Below are 20,024 nucleotides of genomic sequence, written 5' to 3' on the forward strand. Positions count from 1 at the left end.
GTAGCGACAGTAGTAGTTTAAGCTCGCTATTCATGTTTACAAATTGTCATACTCTTATTGTCCAGCAGGTGTCAGTACAGACATCACCACAGGTAGGAGAGGTTGCTGATGTGTGTTGTCTTACTAGGAACTAGGGAGTGTTTTCAGGCATCCTGACACAGCTTTGGTATTTGTTAACTCTCTGCATTAAATCGCTGAAGCAGCTTACCTCCCTCATGAGGATCTGAGCCCTGCTGACGAACACTGAGGGGCTGGAGACGTCGAACCTCTGCTGCAGCCCCTCCAGATTGAGCTGCTCCACCTGCTCATAGCAGCTCTGCATCTTCACCGGATGGAAGGCCAGCATGGACAGCCTGTCCATGTGCTGGGGGGAAGACAGATAGAGGAGGATGATCAAGGTACTACAAACATCACACAAAGAGAAATAAGAGCAGAGAAAAAGGTTGAGTGTATCATTCGGGACCAGTCACTGAGGACATCTGTGGACACTCCCTGACTTCTAATTAAAGACTAGCACTAACATGACCAAGGCGTCCACAGACACACACAGTCTTTTCATGCAGTCTTTTAATTTTATATTAGCCAAAAGTCAGGCAATACTCCACACATTAACACCTTAGCTATAGTCTCTACCTAAAGTTCAGTCTTAATGGGAGTAAATATGACCCAGTTAGAGCCCAGTAAGTCATTGTGACTGTCCCTGTCATTTATAAAGCTGAGTCAGGTTTTTGTCTGTGCGTGAGTCTCTGATCACGCAAAGCAGGTTTGTGTGAAAAAAGCAGCACGAGTACCAGATGTGGGGAAAAAAGGGCTTGGTGGATTTCCTATTACAGCCGATGATGCAAGTCACAGAGTGTCTGTTAAAGCTGCTCTAAGTCACATTATTTTTTCTGACAAATACTCAAACAAGTTGGGACAGGAGTAACGAAAGGCTGGGAAAGTTGTGGAATGTTCCAAAAGCACCTGTTTGGAACATTCCACAGGTAAACAGGTTCATTGGTAACAGGTGAGAGTATCATGATTGGATATGAAAGGAGCGTCCTGGAAAAGCTCAGTCATTCACAAACAAGGATGGAGCGAGGTTCACCACTTTATGAACACATGATTGGATAAAGAAACATTTTGTAAAACCATTGTTTTACGATGGCTATGTTTAAGGTCAACGGGTCTAAGTGACAAACCCGCAGAGTATGTTACTTCACAGCTTCAACTGGTTTCGACACATTAGTCATAATTTTATGAGGTGATAATATATCAGTGCTGTGTGTTTTTGTCAGCATGTTGTGGAATTCTTCTGCCCCCTGGTGGCCAAAAATAAATGAATGCAGCTTTAAGGTGCACAGCAATACAAAACAGTAACAGTAACTTTACCCTCACCTCATGTAGACTCACGTCTACTCGGCCTGTACCAGCTCTATATGGAAAGTGTCCTGAGACAACTTTTGTTGTGATATAAAATTGAATTAAATTGAAAAATTGAATTAGTGGATGTCAGTTTACTGTGAACCACCTTAACACCCTTATCAAACTAATACCTTGCATTCATTCATAAACAAAAGGAAAGATTTGCAGCCAGCAGAACATGACTCACGTCTCCTAGTTTTCCTTTGCCCCCTCCATTGAGCGAGTTCTTGCTGATCTCCACCAGCTCCCTGAAGAAAACCTCCCTGACTTCAGAGAAACCGCGGCTGGTGGGCTCCATCAGGGCCTCCAGGATGGAGTTGATGTAGGGTTGAACACTGGTGCGTAGGAGTTGCTCCGCCTTGGGCAACACCAGAGCTGCATGCCCACAGCAACACATGGAGAAAGGAAGAAAAAACATACTCATGGTTAGTTGCTGCAGATTGCAAAGCCATAACACTCCAGATGATGATAAAGTCAGTCAAGGCAAGAGGAAAAATAGAGGCATGGCTCTGACTTCAGATGAGCCCTGTAAATATGTAATCACAATGTGCAGTGTATTGTTTCATACCAGAACGAAATGACATTTAAGCAAACATGCTTGAGCTGTTTCAATGGAAGCCCTGCAGCTTTCATTCTCTGAGACACACCCAACTGTAGGTAACATAATCTGCTCTAAAAGAGACCGGCAAAATAAAATACGCGGCTAGGTTTACAACTGCCAAACATCTGCATTATCCTCAAGTAACATGAACCTACATCGTTTTGTGCAGTTAGTTTCGAGCCTCATCTGTAGATAAAGTCAGAAATGGCCCGTACAATGCAGGTGATGGAATGCAGCTCAGCCACTTTAGCTCAATTGGAAAAAGTACACATGAAAAAATGAGCGGCTGGTGCCAAGTTAACTTTTGAATAGAAACCTGACAGGCTCACTGATCAAACAGCGGATACCACAGAAGCCAACTAATTAAATAGAATGAGCAAGTGACAGAGCAAAGTGAAAATTATGAGGGCAGCAACTAACAAGAGCTGGAAAATGTCCGATGTTTAGTTACAGAGGAAAGGCCCTGTGAGTGCCAAACGTCCAAACAAACTCATTGGAAACTTGAGCAGTGTGGCGTTATTCAGTGACCAGACTGATCGCTTCACTGTGCCAACAATCCCTGAACCAGAGAAACCACAGCTACATCTCAATGAGGCAAACAATGAAGCGTGCACTTGAGGTCGGAAGATCGTGTTACACAGCACAGCGAGCACCAAGTGAACCAAGTCCCTTTGCACAGCACACTGGACATGTGGAAGTAGGTAAACTGAGGTGATGTTAAATTAGAAGTAGATTGTCTTAATATACCATTAAATTCATCATTGCTCCAAAGATGCGCCCTGCATCTTATTTTGTTTCATAAAACCATAGCTCTCTTACTCATTCTAGCTTTTGGTATGTATCTGGGTTAAAATTGGGTTACATTTGGTTAAAAAGTGCATTTTAATTACTATATATATCAATGTGTAGTTAGGACATGCTTCACAATGAAACATAGCCATTTCAATATTTTAATATAATGGTTATACGTTAAGATATACTTTTAAACCAAATGAGTGGAAGGACCATGGAACATCCTCTGTTCATTTGTCGAATTTAACTCATCATGTCTTCAGTACTCTGTCAACATGGAAAGATTCATTTTCCAAAAGAAGCTCTTTGGTCACCTCGTATCTTGCTGCTGACATGTTCTTTAGATGTGATGATCTGGTCCATGTCGGTCCGCAGTCTGGTGTCCAGCGGAACTCTCTGGGCCTCACAGGCTTCAACCTGCGCTTCATACTGACTGGTGGTCTGAGACAACACCTGCTTGTACACTGCATCAGAGATCTGGAGGATAGAGTCGTTCAAAAACAAAATTGGTTTGGACTGGTCCGATTCTCTGCAGCATGTCTGCAGTACACTGCGCAGTAAAATAAGAGCTCACCAGCATCCAGTTCCTCTGCTTCTGCTGCATCTTTCCTTTCAGACGAGGACCAATCACGTTTCTCAACTCTGGGTGGAGGGTCTCCATCACCAGATTAGCCAGAATCTGTCCACACACAACACACAGTATTCATGTATTTACACACTTTAAATATGTATTTTTGTAATGAGTGTATTTTTTATGTGTAAATAAATAAAATGAAAAAGAAATAAAAGAGATCCTGCCTGGTATGCCTTGTATAAGGTTAAAATACATCTGAAAGACTGACTGTATTGACTTAATAGTCCTTTTAGTGTGTACTGTGAGCTGCAACATCAGTCCCGACTCTTCACCAGTGGATGTTAAGGATGTTAACTTTACTACGGCATGTGCCAAATGGGGAATTTTACACGAGAGGTGTAGTCAAAAAACAGCCAATATCTCCGCCCAAAGAAAAACAAAAATAAACCTTAAAAAGTTTCCTTTGTGGTTACATGGATACAGTGGGGTGATTCACAGCTGGACACGGAGAAGCAGGGGAGCCGGTTTTTAGCGGCACTGCCCACACAACTGACGCACACACGACGCTCAGCACCTCCATGAGGTTTTAACTGAGCTAAACTAAATATTTGGTGAAACATGTTGCTGGGTAATGAATGGCTGTGACAAAAGCAGAGTAGTTTTTCCACACAGAGGAACATTAACACCTGACAAACAACAGGTATAGTGTGGACCGTTTGTCTGACAGCTCACTGGTCTGGAAGTACTAATTTAAATGGTGTTTTCTCTGCGTTATTGTTGTGTTGGTGGCTGTGACATTACCTGCTCTGATACCTCATTCTTCAGTGTATTTTGTGTCACTTTGTTGTAGGCCATGAAAACTGAACTTGTTCAACCCAAGAAGCACATTCGTTGTTAATATAACTTAATTTTAAAAAATAAAAAAACAGCTACAGCTATTATCCGACTTCGCATGCCTATTCATTTTGAAAAAGCAATGGCCAATGGGGAACAAAACAGTATTTGAACAAGCAATGGTGTAACTTTACCACTCACTCAGTAAGTCAGGAATAGACTTTCTTTTTTATAGGGCTGGCTCCACTTTGTTGCGGTCCAGTAAGAAAAGAATGGCGCCTGAAAACAGCAGGCTGAAAATGCTTGAGCACTCGATATGTTTTGCTGAAAAGGTGCAACATCTGCCAGATACTCCAGGCAACTCTTCTAACTGTGCTTTACTTCACAAAGTAAGTAAGCACTAAATGTGCTATCATACAATATACAGTACCGCCAGTTAGTGGTTATGTCACACACAAAGTCGTTCGTTGTCTTTCTGGGAGTTTATTCTTACGTTTGCAGATGGACTTCTCCTTGCTGTCTCGAGAGAGATGGCAAGAAGTGAGCCAAGAACAGGGAAAGGTGTCAGGTTATACACAATACATTATCTTGTAAATAGGATGACGATGCCATCAGAGCAATGTCAGCACAATAGGCACGTCATAATGTATTGTTCAGTGAGGATATGATCAATCAGCAGCTTTGATCATGCAGGATGTTCCCTTAAGCAGTAGATGAGTACATCTGTGGTGTCATGGTCAGCAGATTAACACACACACACCTAATCAGATGGCTTCAAGACAGTGAGTGCTTAGATGAAATCATTTGGTTCACAATTCAAGGAACAGAGAAGATGAATAAGAAATCCCATTACAGTGCTAATAGACCTTTTCACAGCAGACTTTCTGACTTGTCATTGTAGGGAAAGCAGAGGTGTTACTGATAACACTGGAGGATGTTGAAGGATGTGTATAAGGCTGGGATGAAGTTACCCAAGTAACAGCCCATTCGCCCTCTTTGTGCTGAGCAGTCCCTCTAGAGAAAAAATGTATTTTGATGTCGTGGTTCCATAAAAAAATGTAGCACGTAATTGCTAAAATTAACTTGCTTAATAGCGAGTGGTTTTCGATCCTGGTCCTGGTCCCCCCCCCGCCTTGCATGTTGTTACGTTAGCTGTTTCCCTGCTCCAGCACACCTGATTCAAATGAATGGGTCGTTATCCGGCTTCTGGAGAGCTTGATGATGAGCTGATCGTTTGAATCAGGTGTCTTGGAGGAAGGAAACATCTCATGCTTTGACCACACGTATATGGATATTTTGCAAAAGGAACATTTTCCTCACAAGTTGCTGAACAAATTAGTTCCAACCGCATGTCAGCACTGGGAGATGGTGAAGGGAGCAACACAGGAAAGGAAATACGACAGAAGAAGGAACAAGCAGAACTGTGGTGTGGCAACCAACGCTATGAGAAAAAGAAATGTACTGCTTTTAAGAGTGGAGTGTAAAAAGTGCACTGAGGACATCAGGGCACCAGTGTGTCCTTCCAAAATACTGGATGAACTTGTAGACAGCATGGGACAGTTTCAGTTCATGGTGGAAGTCAGTGTGCCAGTAACCCAGATAAATAGGTTGTTACTCTTGACATTGGAAATGTTGCCTTAACCTTTAAGATAGATACAGTTGCAGATGTGACTGTCATAAGTGAAATTGCTGACACTCCCTAAAGACTATAGGCTGGGTCCTGCCAACATACCTTTTGACACACCTTCTGTTGGCGGGCAAGCTCAGATGGATCGGCTTGTTCAGACCTAATTCTCTCTAATGGAGGCAAACAATGCAATTTCCTGTATGTGGATAAAGGAATGATCAGCAGTTTGCTCACTTAGAAGCATTTAAAATGGGTCTAGTGAAGAGACTGAGGCATGTCTGCACTGTGTTCAGAGCCAGCGGCCTGCTAGCAAAATCATTCTCAAGGAAGATGCTCAGCCATAAACAGCGCACACTGCCATATGTGTACCACTGCCACTTATTAAGAAGGAGCTGCACTAGATGAAAGAGGAGGCCATCACTGAGAAGGTGACACAACCCACAGAGTGGTGTGCTGCTATGGTCCTGGTAACAGAAAAAAGGTCCAATGACGTGCAGACCTAAGGAAACTCAATCATGCAATGAAACAGACAATTGTCAGAGTAACAAAACTAATGGCCAAATGAGAGCAAATGTATCACCTTCCAGACTGTGGCAAGTAAAAGAAGCAGTCTGATCTAGTAGTGTCAGGCGACTACTCCGGTTACTTAGAGATCCGACACCTACGTGTGCCAACCAGTAGCCAGATCATAGAACTTAAATCCAAAAAGCAGATGCAGCTGATATGCAGAGACAAGTATACCACTACGACTTCAGGAATGTGGTGACAAATCTACCTCTGCTGAACGCAGGAGACTGTGCTCTCATGAATCTGGATAATGAGAAATAATGGACAACACCTCATGCTGTCAGGAGCCAGTTCTACTCCTAGATCTAATGTGATGAACACAGCTCAGGGGGGACAGTACAGACAAAACCAATGTCATCTGTCAAGTGCACACACAGTTCTGACACCTACATCTAAGGAGCAGGTTACTGCAGAGGTGTCTGAGGTGTCCTTGGCAGGAGCAGCTGTTACACGCACACACAGGGCATTTACTTTCACTCACTCAGGTCGAGAGACTAAACCACCACCTCGACTGGACTTGTGAGGACATTCTTCCCAGTAAAGAACAAGGACAGACACAGAAAAACAGGATGAATTAAAGATGAATATATACTAAAAAGCTGACCTGTTAAAAGAAAAACTATTCGGAGAAAGAAATGATTGATTTCTGGTTTAGTGTTCAAGTTATGTTATTAAATGTTGTGTGAATGTATCTTTGAATGGAAGATATAAGTCAGTAAATCTGCTTTAAGAAATGGACAACATTTTGAGGCCAAGTTAGCTATTTGTCAGGTAGAGAGTATTCCTCTGTATTACCCTTTAGTCAACTGTACCTGCCAATATGAGCTAGAAATGTGCTTTCCTTCATGTGACAAAGACGAAATGGGAGAAGATGACGGCGTTGTGAGTTAGTATAATGAGACGGTGTCTTCACATATGATATACTAATGAAATTGATACAATAAATGTATTTTATTTTGCTTGAATTATACTAGTATCCATCAATACCTCCAATCATTATCGAGTAATCATCTAAAGACAGAGAACTAACAATGCTTCTGTTTGTGCTGCAAACGAGACAAAATGTTCCTTTTTAAATCTCAGCCGATTTTTGGTTACTTGCGGAAGAAGCACTTTGCAACAAGCTGAAAAACATATACTGTACCAACACTAATAATATCACATCTGATCCGTGGTTAAGACAAACATATTGATCGTTGTAGCTGTAACATGTCCATGTAGCTGAGTAAATACTGTAATGTTTAGGGAACCAGAGAAAACCTGGAACAGACAGGAAACATGTAGATTAATGAAGAAAAAGTGACTGCCATAAACACACAGAGCGACTGGGAGGCACTAGGAGGCTGAAAGAGACTCATTCAGAGACCCCAATCAACTGTGTGTGTCTGTACGTGTGTGTGTGTCCTTGTGAATGCTGGTATGTTAAGGGGTGGGGCTGTGTTGCTGACAGTCTCTTTGAAGCTCTTGTGTAGGTGCATTCTTGTACTATAAGAAAGGGTGTGTGTTCATGAATGTAAATGGGGTGTTTTCTTGAGCTATATATTCACTGAGAAAAAGCCCTGCCTTTGAGAAATGATCCATCATTGTTGCCAGGTGCTCACAGGAACTGTTGGAAATTGTTCCTTAAAATCTTTTAACTGTCCCCTGCAGCACACATGCTACGTCCTGTGTTCAGTCCTAAATGGAATCAGGGGCTGGATGGTTCTTTCGGAGAACTTGCAGGCAGTGCGGAACCTCCCAAAATGAGGTCATCCACAACTAGTGCTGCATTCAGGCGCAAACATTTCCAAGTGTATCACCTGGGAGTTGGCGTCAAACAAGCAGCAACGTGTAAATACTGTGCCAGCGGGCAACAAGGACGAGTTTAAGGACACACAAGTCCAGTATGTTTAATCTAAATAAAATAGGACAGGTCTTGGGGAACTGCTTTATGATCTAGGTATGCAGACTTGGGGACACATCTGTACTGCGATTAATCTGAGACTTACTTGTGGGGGCTCTCCACACATCATGTCCCAGGTCCCGTAGTGGCCCTTGGCTTGTCTGTGAAGTCTCACAGCATCAGTGAAGGCTGGAGTCTGAACAGTGCGGTCCTCTGACAGACCTGTTGAGAGCAGGAAAGAGCAGATGCTTGGTAACATTACAAAAACAGGAGTCCCTTCTCCACTGTTTAAAAGAAAAGACATTTGGACATTTGAAATTATCTGAGTAGCAAGAAGCCAGTAGAGGGATGCTTTTTTTTTTTTTTGCATCTTATGATTTCTTTGTATTGAAGTTCAGTCTCAGAATACTTTGCAACGACTGAATGGACGATGACTTTGTATGAAATGAACAAACGTGAGGACACATCTGCGGCCTCTGCAGATGAACACACTAACAACCATTTCCATAACATCTGAGTCACTTCTGCAAGACGCTCTCAAAGTATAATTTCGGCAAGCTGTATATTCAGCAACAGTTGCTGCGTGCATACGACAGCACACGCACACTCGGCCCCCATCACACACAGCTGCATCATCCCTCAAAACAGGAAGACGCTGCCTTTCTGGAGGACAGATTTCATGTGGTTGCCATAGTTACTGCCCCTCCCAGCTGTCAGGACAATAGAGGCAGCTCACAAAGAACTCAGCAGCATGCGTGCATCACTTTTAGGAAGTTTGTTCCTATCATGTGGTTGCATTTAAGTGATGAAAATGCTTCACTAGCTGAAGAGCTGCCTCTCTCCCTGTCTCGAGGCCACAGGGGACACTGGGTGCTGAAAGTCATACATCCCCAACAAAGGAGTCTAAACAGGTGTATGGAATAAAATATCTCTATAATTAGCTCTTTGTCCTTCGCAGCACTTCCTTCTTCAAATACAAGTGGATGATGCTTTAGCAACAGGAGCCAGGCTTCCTGATGCACAAATGTGTAATGAAAGGACAGGTTTTGAGCCCTTATTGGAGTGTTGCTGACCATCGTGTATGATGATAATAACCAGTGGCACAACTTTAACAATAAAAGCAATAACTTTTTAAAAAAAGCTTATCCATCCGCTTTAGCTTTCCGTTGGGCCTGAACACTTTAAAACACAGTAACGGCTGTGCTTTTTACAGTTTCCACTTAAGTATTTCTATTTTCCAGTGGCGAAAGGAATACTTACTGATTATCTAATGACATGTCCAGCCCAAAAAACACCCATGCAATTGTTTGGAGAGGCTGTTCTGGAAATTACAGCATCCACTCTTGCTGTATTGTGAGGCTGATTCCTCTCGAGGTGCCAACACATGGGAGACAAGAATGCAGAAGTCTCCTGTATTGCATAATGACTGAATGGATTGTTTACCCAGCATGCTTGAGTGATAATCTGATTTTGTATGTGAAGGTTGTTACTCACAACCTTCAATGTGCATGTGTGTATCTGTATTGCCTGAGTGGCTGTCAAGTTGTTTTGTCTGTGGCTGTAAGTCTGTGACTCAGAGGAGGCTGACAAAGACAGGAAGTGACCAAGGAGTGAGGAGGGGGAGAGGCAGAGCCAGACAGGAAGCCGTCTCTGCTCCTGGTTCACTAACTCTTTGCTGGCAGGCTGAGGGTCGCTGTGTCAACTTGTTCTGAAGTTTTCATGAGAACTCACTGGACACTATGGTTAGAGGCGCAGTGGGAAAATAGCAGCTTCCATTTTGGCAAGGAACCAGCCATCATTTGGAGGTCAAATGCAGTGAAAAGTGTCTGAGGGATGCAGCAGCAGGCTGACTGATGGTTTATTATCCTTTTACCAGACAGTTCAAGACCCACGACTGATAATGTCAACAACAGCCTCACGGCCTTTTAAAAGTGTTCGTGACCAAGCAGTCAACCAACCAGCTTTCCCCCTGAATATAGTTTATTTGGTGTTTTACTTTCTCTGCATGAATGAGAGTTTCATAACTTACATACATATTTATCTGATATTTATTTGCTCCTGGTTCAGCTTCGAACAACACATTGTCAATAGTCAGCAAGACAGGCAGAGATACTGGGTGAGGTGAATAAGAGTCAAACAACATTGTCCTCCTCTGAGTCATTACTGAGTCAAATGTTAACACACAGACATAATACCTATACTTTTAGATTGAGTGAAACACACTTTTCGGGGAAGGCATCATCTCAGATTTATTTTGTCCATTCTGAATAAACATCCATGAAGTCACTTAGAAATCTTTAAAAAGATGCTCTTCATAGCTACTGCGTGCTAGTATCAAAGTAATCCAATGACAGCTGTCTGTACATCCAAAGGTACATTGCAAATGGGAACTGCTAACAGCTAATTCGGCAGACTTTCAATGTCAATTTGCAAAAGTCTAAGCAAAGTATAAAATAAATATGGAACCAGGAATTTGAACATGTTTAGGGCCCAATCTATAGCCAGATCGCAAGTGAAATTCCTCTCCACTCTTAGCTTGTTGCTCACAAGAGAAGTTTCCTCTTAGTGTCGAGAGAAAAAGGAAAATATTTTTTGATGATCTGCCAGTTCTGTAAACCCCTACACATTCTCTGTGTCTGAACCAAGCTAGATCAAGGGACAGATTACAGTTTCTCTGCACACTGTGTGCATAAATAGAACATGTGGCAGCACTTACCACGGTCTCTTTATTTGAGGCATTTCCCTCCCTGCCTTGCTCACCACACTCTGGTTGGTGGGATTTTAGCAGCAGCCGTGAATGAGTTCCCAGGCCTTCACATCCACAAATGTGTGCGTGCGTTTCTCTGAGTTAAATAGATTTGACTTTTTTAGAACCCATTAAGCATTTGTTTCATTGGACTTCAGGCCACCTGCCTTCACATTACCGCACTTTTGAAACACTTCTTTCAAATCCTCTCACTGCTGCTGCTCCCATTGACATGCATGAGTAGGATTTCCCCATATGGTGCAGCCCTATGGATCCAGCCAAACCCGCAGTACAATAAACACTACTTGAAACATACCATCAGACATGACAAATGCATGACTGAATAAGTACTAACATGCGATTTTGGCATGTAAATGAAAGAATGGCTGGACACGCTGTATTAGTGTATTTTGTATATTTTTACATATACTCTGTGTTTTCTGGTAAGATGACCATGGAGCACATAAATGTTAGCAGATTTTAGCATGCAGCATGCTGAGAAGCACACTGCTCTGCTACCATTAAGCCTCAGGTGAAATGTTCTTTTATGGTTCTTTGAATGTACCCATTGCAGGTCTCTTCTTGCTGAGTGGAATTAGTCTGAGGTCTGATCAGAGCAGAGGGCTGCTGGCTAGTTTTAAAGGCTGTGTGGGTGGAGAGTTGACCGTGATTGATGGTGCTCTAGTGGCCCAGTGGCAGCTCGGAGCTGCCTTTGCCTACTAATGTGATGCACTGTCAGCCTGGGTGCTGAACTGCTGCCTGCTGAAAGGGCTGAAACTAATCATTATCTTTATTATCAGTGAATCTCTTAATGAATCATAGCAATTATTGGAAAAAGCTTTGCTCGATCAAAACCGAAAGATATCAAATTATCAACGATATTAAAGAAAAAGCCGCCAGTCCTCACATTTCGGAGGCTGGAACTAGCAAAAGCATATTCTGTCTGTCAGTCAGCAAGTTGAGCTATAAATAAATTGCCTCAGGGCTAGACATCATCATCGTTTATTATCCTAGTCCTATCCTTATTGTGACACTATGATATCTGGAGTGGCCTGCAGCTTCATGGAAAATTTCAGTCTAGGCCTACTGGGTCCAATTTCAGTCATTATATTTGAGTAACCAGGTTGATTATAGAGGTAAAGCGACATGGTGACTCCAGGCTAGTTTACACAGCTTTACAAAGGTCAGGCATCCAGAGCAGTCAGATTTTAATTTCTATCATTCCACCCAAACTACTGTACCTATTTTGAAGTGTGAAAAAGGTAAACAGTAAAGTTATTGCCAAAACTGTCTGCTATAAGGCCGCCCTGGTTCAACTTTAACCTCAAAGTTATAGTGGTACACATGTTTGCAGTTTCAAAATGAAATAGATGACTGTGAATCCACTGAGATCCTTGCCTTTTGGACTTTTCTGGCTTAACTCTGTGGTGCGAACATCCAGACTGACGTGCTGACAGTGCCAAGAGGTCACCTGTTAACTGAGCTGATTAAGAGGTTGCTTTGCAATTCATCCCGTTAAGGTGATGCAAAGCAGCAGCTGATCACTTTATTGCAGGATGAAAGAAGACCTTTAGTGGATTCAAACAGGTCTTCGGTGTGTAAGTGGGAACATTTAACTTGTGGCTTTTACTTATCAAAGCCAGCTGAATACTGTCAGTGTTCAGCTGAGAGACTGCTTTGCATGAAGCTCCTGGTGCTGCAACATTTTCTGTTCCATGACTTTCCTGACGCTGTGCACCGAGCCTCATGTGCCTTCTACATCCAGACAGAACTGCTGCAACATTTTAAAATCTGCCCCGTCAGAAATGGCGGCATGTACAGCACGTGTAAATGTCTACATATGTTTGAGTCCAGTGAGTAAAAGAAACTGCAGAGAGGGCAGGGGTCAGGGGTCAGGCTTAAAACCATTTATCACTCCCAGGAAAAGTCTTTTATCCGTTCTGGTTTTCCTCAAAACACCGACATGACAGAGGTGAGACTGGGCGTGTCGACACAGGCTAAAAACATGAATGCTAATCCACACCGACACCAGCTACAGCCTCAGTCAAACAGCAACACACTCTGTTCCTTACAACATATCCCCGCAGCCCAGCCTCACAGCTGGAATGTACAACAGGGACTCCAGTGTTTACTGAGCATGTCCGAACAGGTAGTGTTAGGAAGTAAAGGGACAGCTAGACGGGATACAGACAGAGGCCGATTTCGTTTTACAGGCTCCAAAGCTGGTTTTTGGTTCTAATTTATTTGCCCCTTGGCTCATTTTGACCTTCCAGAACTGAAAAAATGAAGCCCATTTTTCTGGCTTGCAGTGTATTGTTTTAATGAAAAGCGATGACAGACAGCAGTTAGCTTTGTCAGCACGCTTTGAATTCAGGAAACACTGTTGGCTGGCTTAATAGTTGACTAAGTCCAAAACAAGGCTGAATCAGGTTGTGCAACTTTGTCAGCATTGTGATGAGCTTAGAGCCAGCGTGTTGTTTCATACATTGCTTCAGACATGGTATGAAGTTTAGTCATATCGCTCATGATATGGGATTGTTTATGCTTTTACTAAGAGTGGAAACATCTAGGCAAAGTCCAGTGCACACTGGCTTTCATCTTTCTGCAGCTGCTGAGGGATTTGAAGACTGAGCTGAATAATGATTGATGATTCCTTGTGCCTAACAATCACTTAAAACACAATTACAGATAATGTAGCCTTACATTAGCTTTCATATGAGGAAAGCTGTTGAAGCCTAAAAGCTCAAACAACATAAACAGTATTATAATTATGCGCGCACACCCACAGACATGTAAAACCACTTATTTGTATGTGTATGTGCTTGAAAATTAGGGTCTGCTACGGTAAAGTCGGAACAAATCTTTCACCCACTAAAGAATGTGGATCTTAGTGCTTTGTTGTCATCATTTATTAGTATTAAGTTAGTATTTAGTATCTATTATTCCCTAAATTTAAGTCATATTTTGGCATAATAAACTGTGGCTAGAAGATGCTAGAAGCTAGATGTATTGACCGGACATGATTAGTATCTTTCAAGTCATAAAAATTGTAGATTTGTTAATATTGCAGACACAGTGCATTTAGGTGCCATAATGTAAAGGTGTGGACAGACTGTGGACTACTATTGTTTTATGTAACAATATAGATTTATTTACAACAATAATTCAGCACTGTGTAAATAAAAACCTTATAGATATGGTCATAAAGTCATAATTTGTATGCAAACCTTGATCTAGAATAAGGGGCACAGCAATATTTTTTTTATTACCAGTGTTGGCTATCTAGTCCAATATTGTGTGCATGTGCTCGTATGTGTAATTGTCAAATTACTGTGATACTACTGCACCCAGTACCACTGTACAGAAACACAGTGTTAACCTCTGATCAGTTGAGCAGGTATTTGGAGGAGGAGCAATGTGAGCAGGCTGGAGTTATTTTAGACAGTTTCTGTTATCCAGTAATTACAGATTTGTTTTACCAGGAAAATCTATTCAAAACTCATAACATCCAGTGAAAATGTGAAAATATTCCAGCTTTACATGCTGTTTTTCCCCGCTGCTTCTCTGACATCCACCTTCTCTCTTCTTCTCTGTTAAGAGTTTACTTGGTGATCTGCTCCTCTGATGCTTTGACATCAGATGTGACTCCTGCAGTGACCGTGCTTCAGAGGCTTTCAACCAAAGAAACAGACCACAACATCAGCACAATGAGGTAATCTTCGATGCATCCACCAAGAGACACTGACACATAAAAAAACCCACTCTACTGCATAGCAAAGTGTGTGCATCTGTCTGTGTGTGCTGAGCATGTTAGAACTGCAAGGTACTCTGCATCGGCAAGTACTCAAATGTAAGTATGAATGACATGAAAAAAAGTGGTATCGGTGAATCCCAATCTACACTCTCTGTCAACACCACCTGCCTTTCAGCCAACAGGATCCAAACAAGCCTGATCACATTCACTGCAGCAGCTGTTTTGTTATCGCTGAATCTCTGTAGTTTTGTATTTTTATCTCAACTCTGCTAAAGTTCCCGCTCATTCTAATTCACTCTGCCTCAAGTCTAAATGAAGCACACTGAATGTGAGCTCATGCACTCGCGTACACGTGCATGCATGCACATAACCACAAAAATGTCACTTGACTCCCCTCAAACAAAGGCAGAGAATGGACTCCCTATGCTGTACTGCAGAAATTAAATTTGAATATGCCTGCCAATTAAAAACTGATGTGCAATTCGCAGTGAACAGGCCATGTGGCCAAGGCCTGGAAGCAGGCCAATCATTTACACCACCTCAGATTCTGCCACACAAAGCCAAAGCCACTGCTCAAAGTAGTCTTGCCAAACTGAGAGATGCAGCATGACAACATGGCAAAAACATTGATTACACTATGATGGCATATCCTTCAGCATGCCTCTGCTTACTGTGTCTCAACACCAGAAGAAGAAGAAACATTTCATACAGATCAAGTCAAGAGAACATCCCTTCATTTTAAAGTAACTTTAAAACACATCACATGTCTTCCAAAACATACTGTCACCATAAATGAAAGCACTCAAATAACGATGGCAAACAAATAAAGGCTGGGGGACCTGTACAATAAAAAAAATCTCAAACAACAGGGGAAAACAGAAACTCACTACCACTACATTCCTCAGGCTTTTGATGAAGACATTGTGTTATAATGTAATAAGCTTGGTCTTTAGGATTTGTGACACTTCTTGTCACAGGGGTTGATGCTTCTCCCATTTTAGAGGTATTTCCCCAAACACCTCTATCCTAGAAGAAGCCTCTCAGTGGGCCAGTTAACCTCTACAGTGATGACATGTATTATAACGGCTCAGTGGTTACAGTAGAGTCTAAAATGCTATTCTTTAATGATTTTAAGATAAACAATACTTTTTCAAAAATGTCCACCCCAATTTCTCTGAGCCCAAAATGCTTGTTTTGTCTGACCAACACTTCATAACCTAAAGTTAGAACAATTTAAACAGAGAAAAGCAGCAGATCCTCACATTTGAGAAGCTAACACCAGAGGGTAGTTAACACTTTTGTTGAACAATTACAAGCAATGGATCGACTAATCAATGAACATATTATATTCTGTACTGCTGAAAGATGTCATTGTGAAACAAATGCAGCAGGAGTTTAGGTTACAGAAACATCAAATTAAAGCTTCTTATTAAACATGATCAAAAGTAAATTAAGATTTAAAAACCTGTCTCAAATATAAGCCTGGTTCTCTCTTCAGTCGAGTAAACACAATCTGCACCCATTATTGGAGTGACGTAGATTGTCTGCCTGGGCTGTGAAATTTCCAACATTTTGTCGCTCTGATCTAAACGCAAAAATATGTCGCACCAAGACAAAAACAAACAAAAAACACATCATTTCTGCAGCGCCTCACATTCGCAGATCAACCAGCTCATTTGGATGGCATGTAAAGGCTTCACACTGTGACACACACTCAAACACACCCTCGCCTGAACTGCCTGAACAATGATAGAGAGGCACTAATTGTAGAGGGTGGATCACAGAGAGAAAAACGCTGCTGCTCTTCAAATGGTCTACATGTTCTGTGAACTCTGAAAAACTGAATTCATTGATTTATCGTCTCTCCGGCTCATCCCAATTTTCAGTAAATAAACTGAAAGCCATTCACTTCACCTTTCTAGTAGTCTCACTGCTTCACTCCTACTTCAGCACAGGTGAAGTCATTGTGTACTTGTGTGTATTGTTACCATTGTTACTGTGTCTGACGCAGTCCTGCAGCACAGCGTGCCACTTCTTCTGCTCCTTCTCCGTCATCACGCAGAAGTAGTGGTGGCGGGCGTATGGGTGCCACAGGATGAGGGGGAACTGGGTTGCACACTTGATAAACGGATTACTGCTCACTTTGGCCTTGATACCTACAACGAGTCACATGACAGAACAAGAATGAGAAACTACATGGTAGAAGTAGAATAAATTCAGACACACTATACTTTATCAACCATTTTTAGCCATGTTTACTATATATTCATCACTTTCTCAGTCTGTCTTTCCCACCTGGCAGGCTGCTATTAATCAGCTCCAAGTACTCCTCCATTGAGGTCAGGGCCTTGTACCCAGCGCAGTTGATGGTTAGTTTCGGGTGGAGGCCCCGTTCATGTGCCTGTTAGAGAGATGTCAAACAGATGTTTTAACATAAGTGCCCAGACCACTGAATTGGACAGCCTTTTAGTTGGGTAAGAAGAGCGCTCACTGTTTTGCTCTCATGGAGGCTGATGGTGTAGCTGTTTGGCACAGACACAAAGCGATTCCTCCACTTTCGATTCTCCTCCAGATACTGAAAGAGGCTCCCTGAGAAGATGGAGCGGCCTGCCAGAGGGTCCTGAAAAATGGCAGAGACAGCACTGAAGCATAATGCACATTTTAGCACTGTATTTTGTGATACAAAGCATAATAGATGCATACATTTTGGTACTTTTGTAAATGGCTGTATTTATTAGCAATTTTCATTAAAATCTGGGTTTATTGCCCACAATTTAAAAATTGTTTCAGTCAGATCTCCCTTCACTACGCAAGAGACCACAAGGTTAATTGGTGCTTCCAAATAGGCAGAGGTGGAGATTTTTGATTAGTGCTACTGTTTACACAAGGATACACACCACCCACTTTGTTTTCAGATTTCCTGCTTTAGATCAAGGAGAGGAAGGAAATAACGAAGGAGACAGACGGATGTAGCACAGCCGGAACATAACGAGGTGCTTGTGTTAGAAAACAGGTTTTCTGCTTTTGGGATGCTGGAAAATGTTAAAGCACGTGTGGATTTTGTGTGCACGAGTGGCTGAGTCACACAGGGTAGAGCGGGAATAAAGTGATGATCCTTCATAATGTGACCTGAGGTAGACCTCAGGATAATGTAACTAAGTTTTTATTAATCCACCCTTTATACATCAAGATACAAATTTACAAGGATGTAATCGGTTTAAACAGGTTTTAGATTTCATGTACTTATGCACCCAAATGTTTGGCTTCCTACTGTAAGGAAACACTCATAACCACAGAAATGTTTGACCAGCTTAGAAAGACATCTGGTAAAAAAAAAAAAAAAAAAAAAAAAAAACGACATTACATTAAATTACAAGGGGTTAAAGTACAGTGTTGGTGGTGCAATAATAAAATTTTAATCCAGAATTTAGATGGATTTTTGTGCATATTATTGCATATTTGCAGCCCAATATTGTCACAAGATAAATCTGCAGAAAAGAAAAGCCCCCTGTGCTTCCTGTGTGTATTCAGATGTGCTTGCAAAGTGTTTGTTCACATGTGCATAATTTTACGTTTGTCACAAGCGCACACGAGCAGCTGGCCTCCACGCAGCGAAGAGAGTAAATGAACTGCTGAAATAGAAACCCAAACAGCATCTCTGTTCATGTGTGAAATGTGCTCCACTTTTCCCTCAGTGATTGAAAACATGAACAAAAGTGGAAACAAAGAGATGAAGAGCACAAGACGTACAGAACGGTAAAGCCAAGGGCTCGCTTGTTAGGTGATGTCCTGGTGCACAGACCCCAAGAATGCGCTCATTCACACCTCGTGTATGGCATCAAGCTCCATCTGCCCACACTGAGGTTTACATTATGCACAAATGGTTCAGCTCTAAACAACGGTGGGAACTTGTCCACCTTAGATTTCAGAAACATTCTGTAACAAAGATGGCAGAAAGGAGGCTTGACAGATTCAAGTTGGTTAAGCTGCGATGCTAAATGGTATATTTTGATCATGACAGTCAAATTTCTGAATTACTCAATTTGCAAATCACATGAGGGGTAAAAAAGAAAATTCTTGCAGGACAGGAAGTTTCATCCCTCACAGCAAGATGCATCTAAATAGATGGAAGTTCAATAATCTGTTTTTGCAACTCGTTTTTAGATTTTGGCCATCGCTCCTGTCGGTAATTGAGTGCTTGTATCTGGAAACATGGCGACGTCACTAAAAGTTGTCAGATGGGTTAAGAAATACAAACAGCCGGATGATTACTCAGGTTAGCCTGACTTATTTGGAAAGAAAAACAAGGCGATGAGTGAAATCACTCTCCAAACTGTCCATTATAAACATAGCTCAGAGTTTACAGACCGACATCCTGTTTCAGCTTTGACCTAGCATCCCTATCATAGCTGTGCACACTCTTTCTGTTTTCCTGTACAATAAGGGGTCATTACCGACATTCTGCACGTGCTCACGCTCAGATTTACCTCCAAACAAAATGCTTTAGACAATCTGGAGGAACACAGTTTGTGTTTGTTGCCCGAATGACTTCATTTTGTTGATGTTTTTTCAGTTGTCATCAGTTACTTTGGTGGGTACAATGTTTATCATAATCAACATAAATGAGGTTCTGATAAACTGGAATCCTCCTTTAACACCCTATTTCACGTGATATTAAAGTCATGATAGCAAATGTTATTATGTCTTATTTGTAATTACAAAAACTAAAATCCAGTCTTGTCTCATTACGTCTGCTGAGCAGGTGTGAACCTCTCATTTCTCACTATGCACTTGCCTTCCTGTGAAGCAGCTGCGACTGCGCACCTCCTCCTCCTTCTATCTCAAAGCGGATGCTGTTGAAGAGAGCGACCGTGTACTGTTGCTCATACACGTCACCAAATTCCTTCATCACATCTCTGGTCCGAGCTGCAGGGGGACACACACAGACACACAAGATCAGAAAACATCCATATTAAAGATAGAGAAAAATAACAGGGAAACAGCATGCTGATTTCCACATGAACCTCTGAGCAGGGTTTCATCAACTCTATTTTGGGAAAGTTTTTCAAAACATATCAGTACTGCAATTTAAATTTGTGTTAATTATTAGTGCAGACGGGAGGCCGTAAAGACATGCTGTCTTATATTATGTCTCACTATGTAAAAAAGGACGCAACTTTCACCACCACTATCAGCTCTTCATGAAAAGTACCATCTAATAAAATTTAAAGTGGGCCGTTTAG

At 41.9% G+C, this 20,024-nt stretch overlaps 1 protein-coding gene across 1 annotated transcript in view; it reads right to left on the reverse strand.

The window, feature by feature from the left end:
• niban2a (niban apoptosis regulator 2a) overlaps window positions 1-20,024 on the reverse strand; it is a 30,231-nt gene that overhangs the window by 4,145 nt on the left and 6,062 nt on the right. Inside the window, exons 2-10 of the mRNA XM_070989389.1 lie at window positions 19,577-19,707; window positions 17,273-17,401; window positions 17,077-17,182; window positions 16,770-16,937; window positions 8,388-8,503; window positions 3,372-3,476; window positions 3,112-3,274; window positions 1,592-1,779; window positions 209-364 (exon numbers count right to left, since the gene is read on the reverse strand). Of these exons, the coding sequence (XP_070845490.1) occupies window positions 209-364; window positions 1,592-1,779; window positions 3,112-3,274; window positions 3,372-3,476; window positions 8,388-8,503; window positions 16,770-16,937; window positions 17,077-17,182; window positions 17,273-17,401; window positions 19,577-19,707 (1,262 nt within the window). The remainder of the gene's footprint in view (window positions 1-208; window positions 365-1,591; window positions 1,780-3,111; window positions 3,275-3,371; window positions 3,477-8,387; window positions 8,504-16,769; window positions 16,938-17,076; window positions 17,183-17,272; window positions 17,402-19,576; window positions 19,708-20,024) is intronic.

The sequence above is a fragment of the Chaetodon trifascialis genome, chromosome 20 (genome assembly GCF_039877785.1).
Source record: "Chaetodon trifascialis isolate fChaTrf1 chromosome 20, fChaTrf1.hap1, whole genome shotgun sequence".
NCBI classification, from domain to species: Eukaryota; Metazoa; Chordata; class Actinopteri; order Chaetodontiformes; family Chaetodontidae; genus Chaetodon; species Chaetodon trifascialis.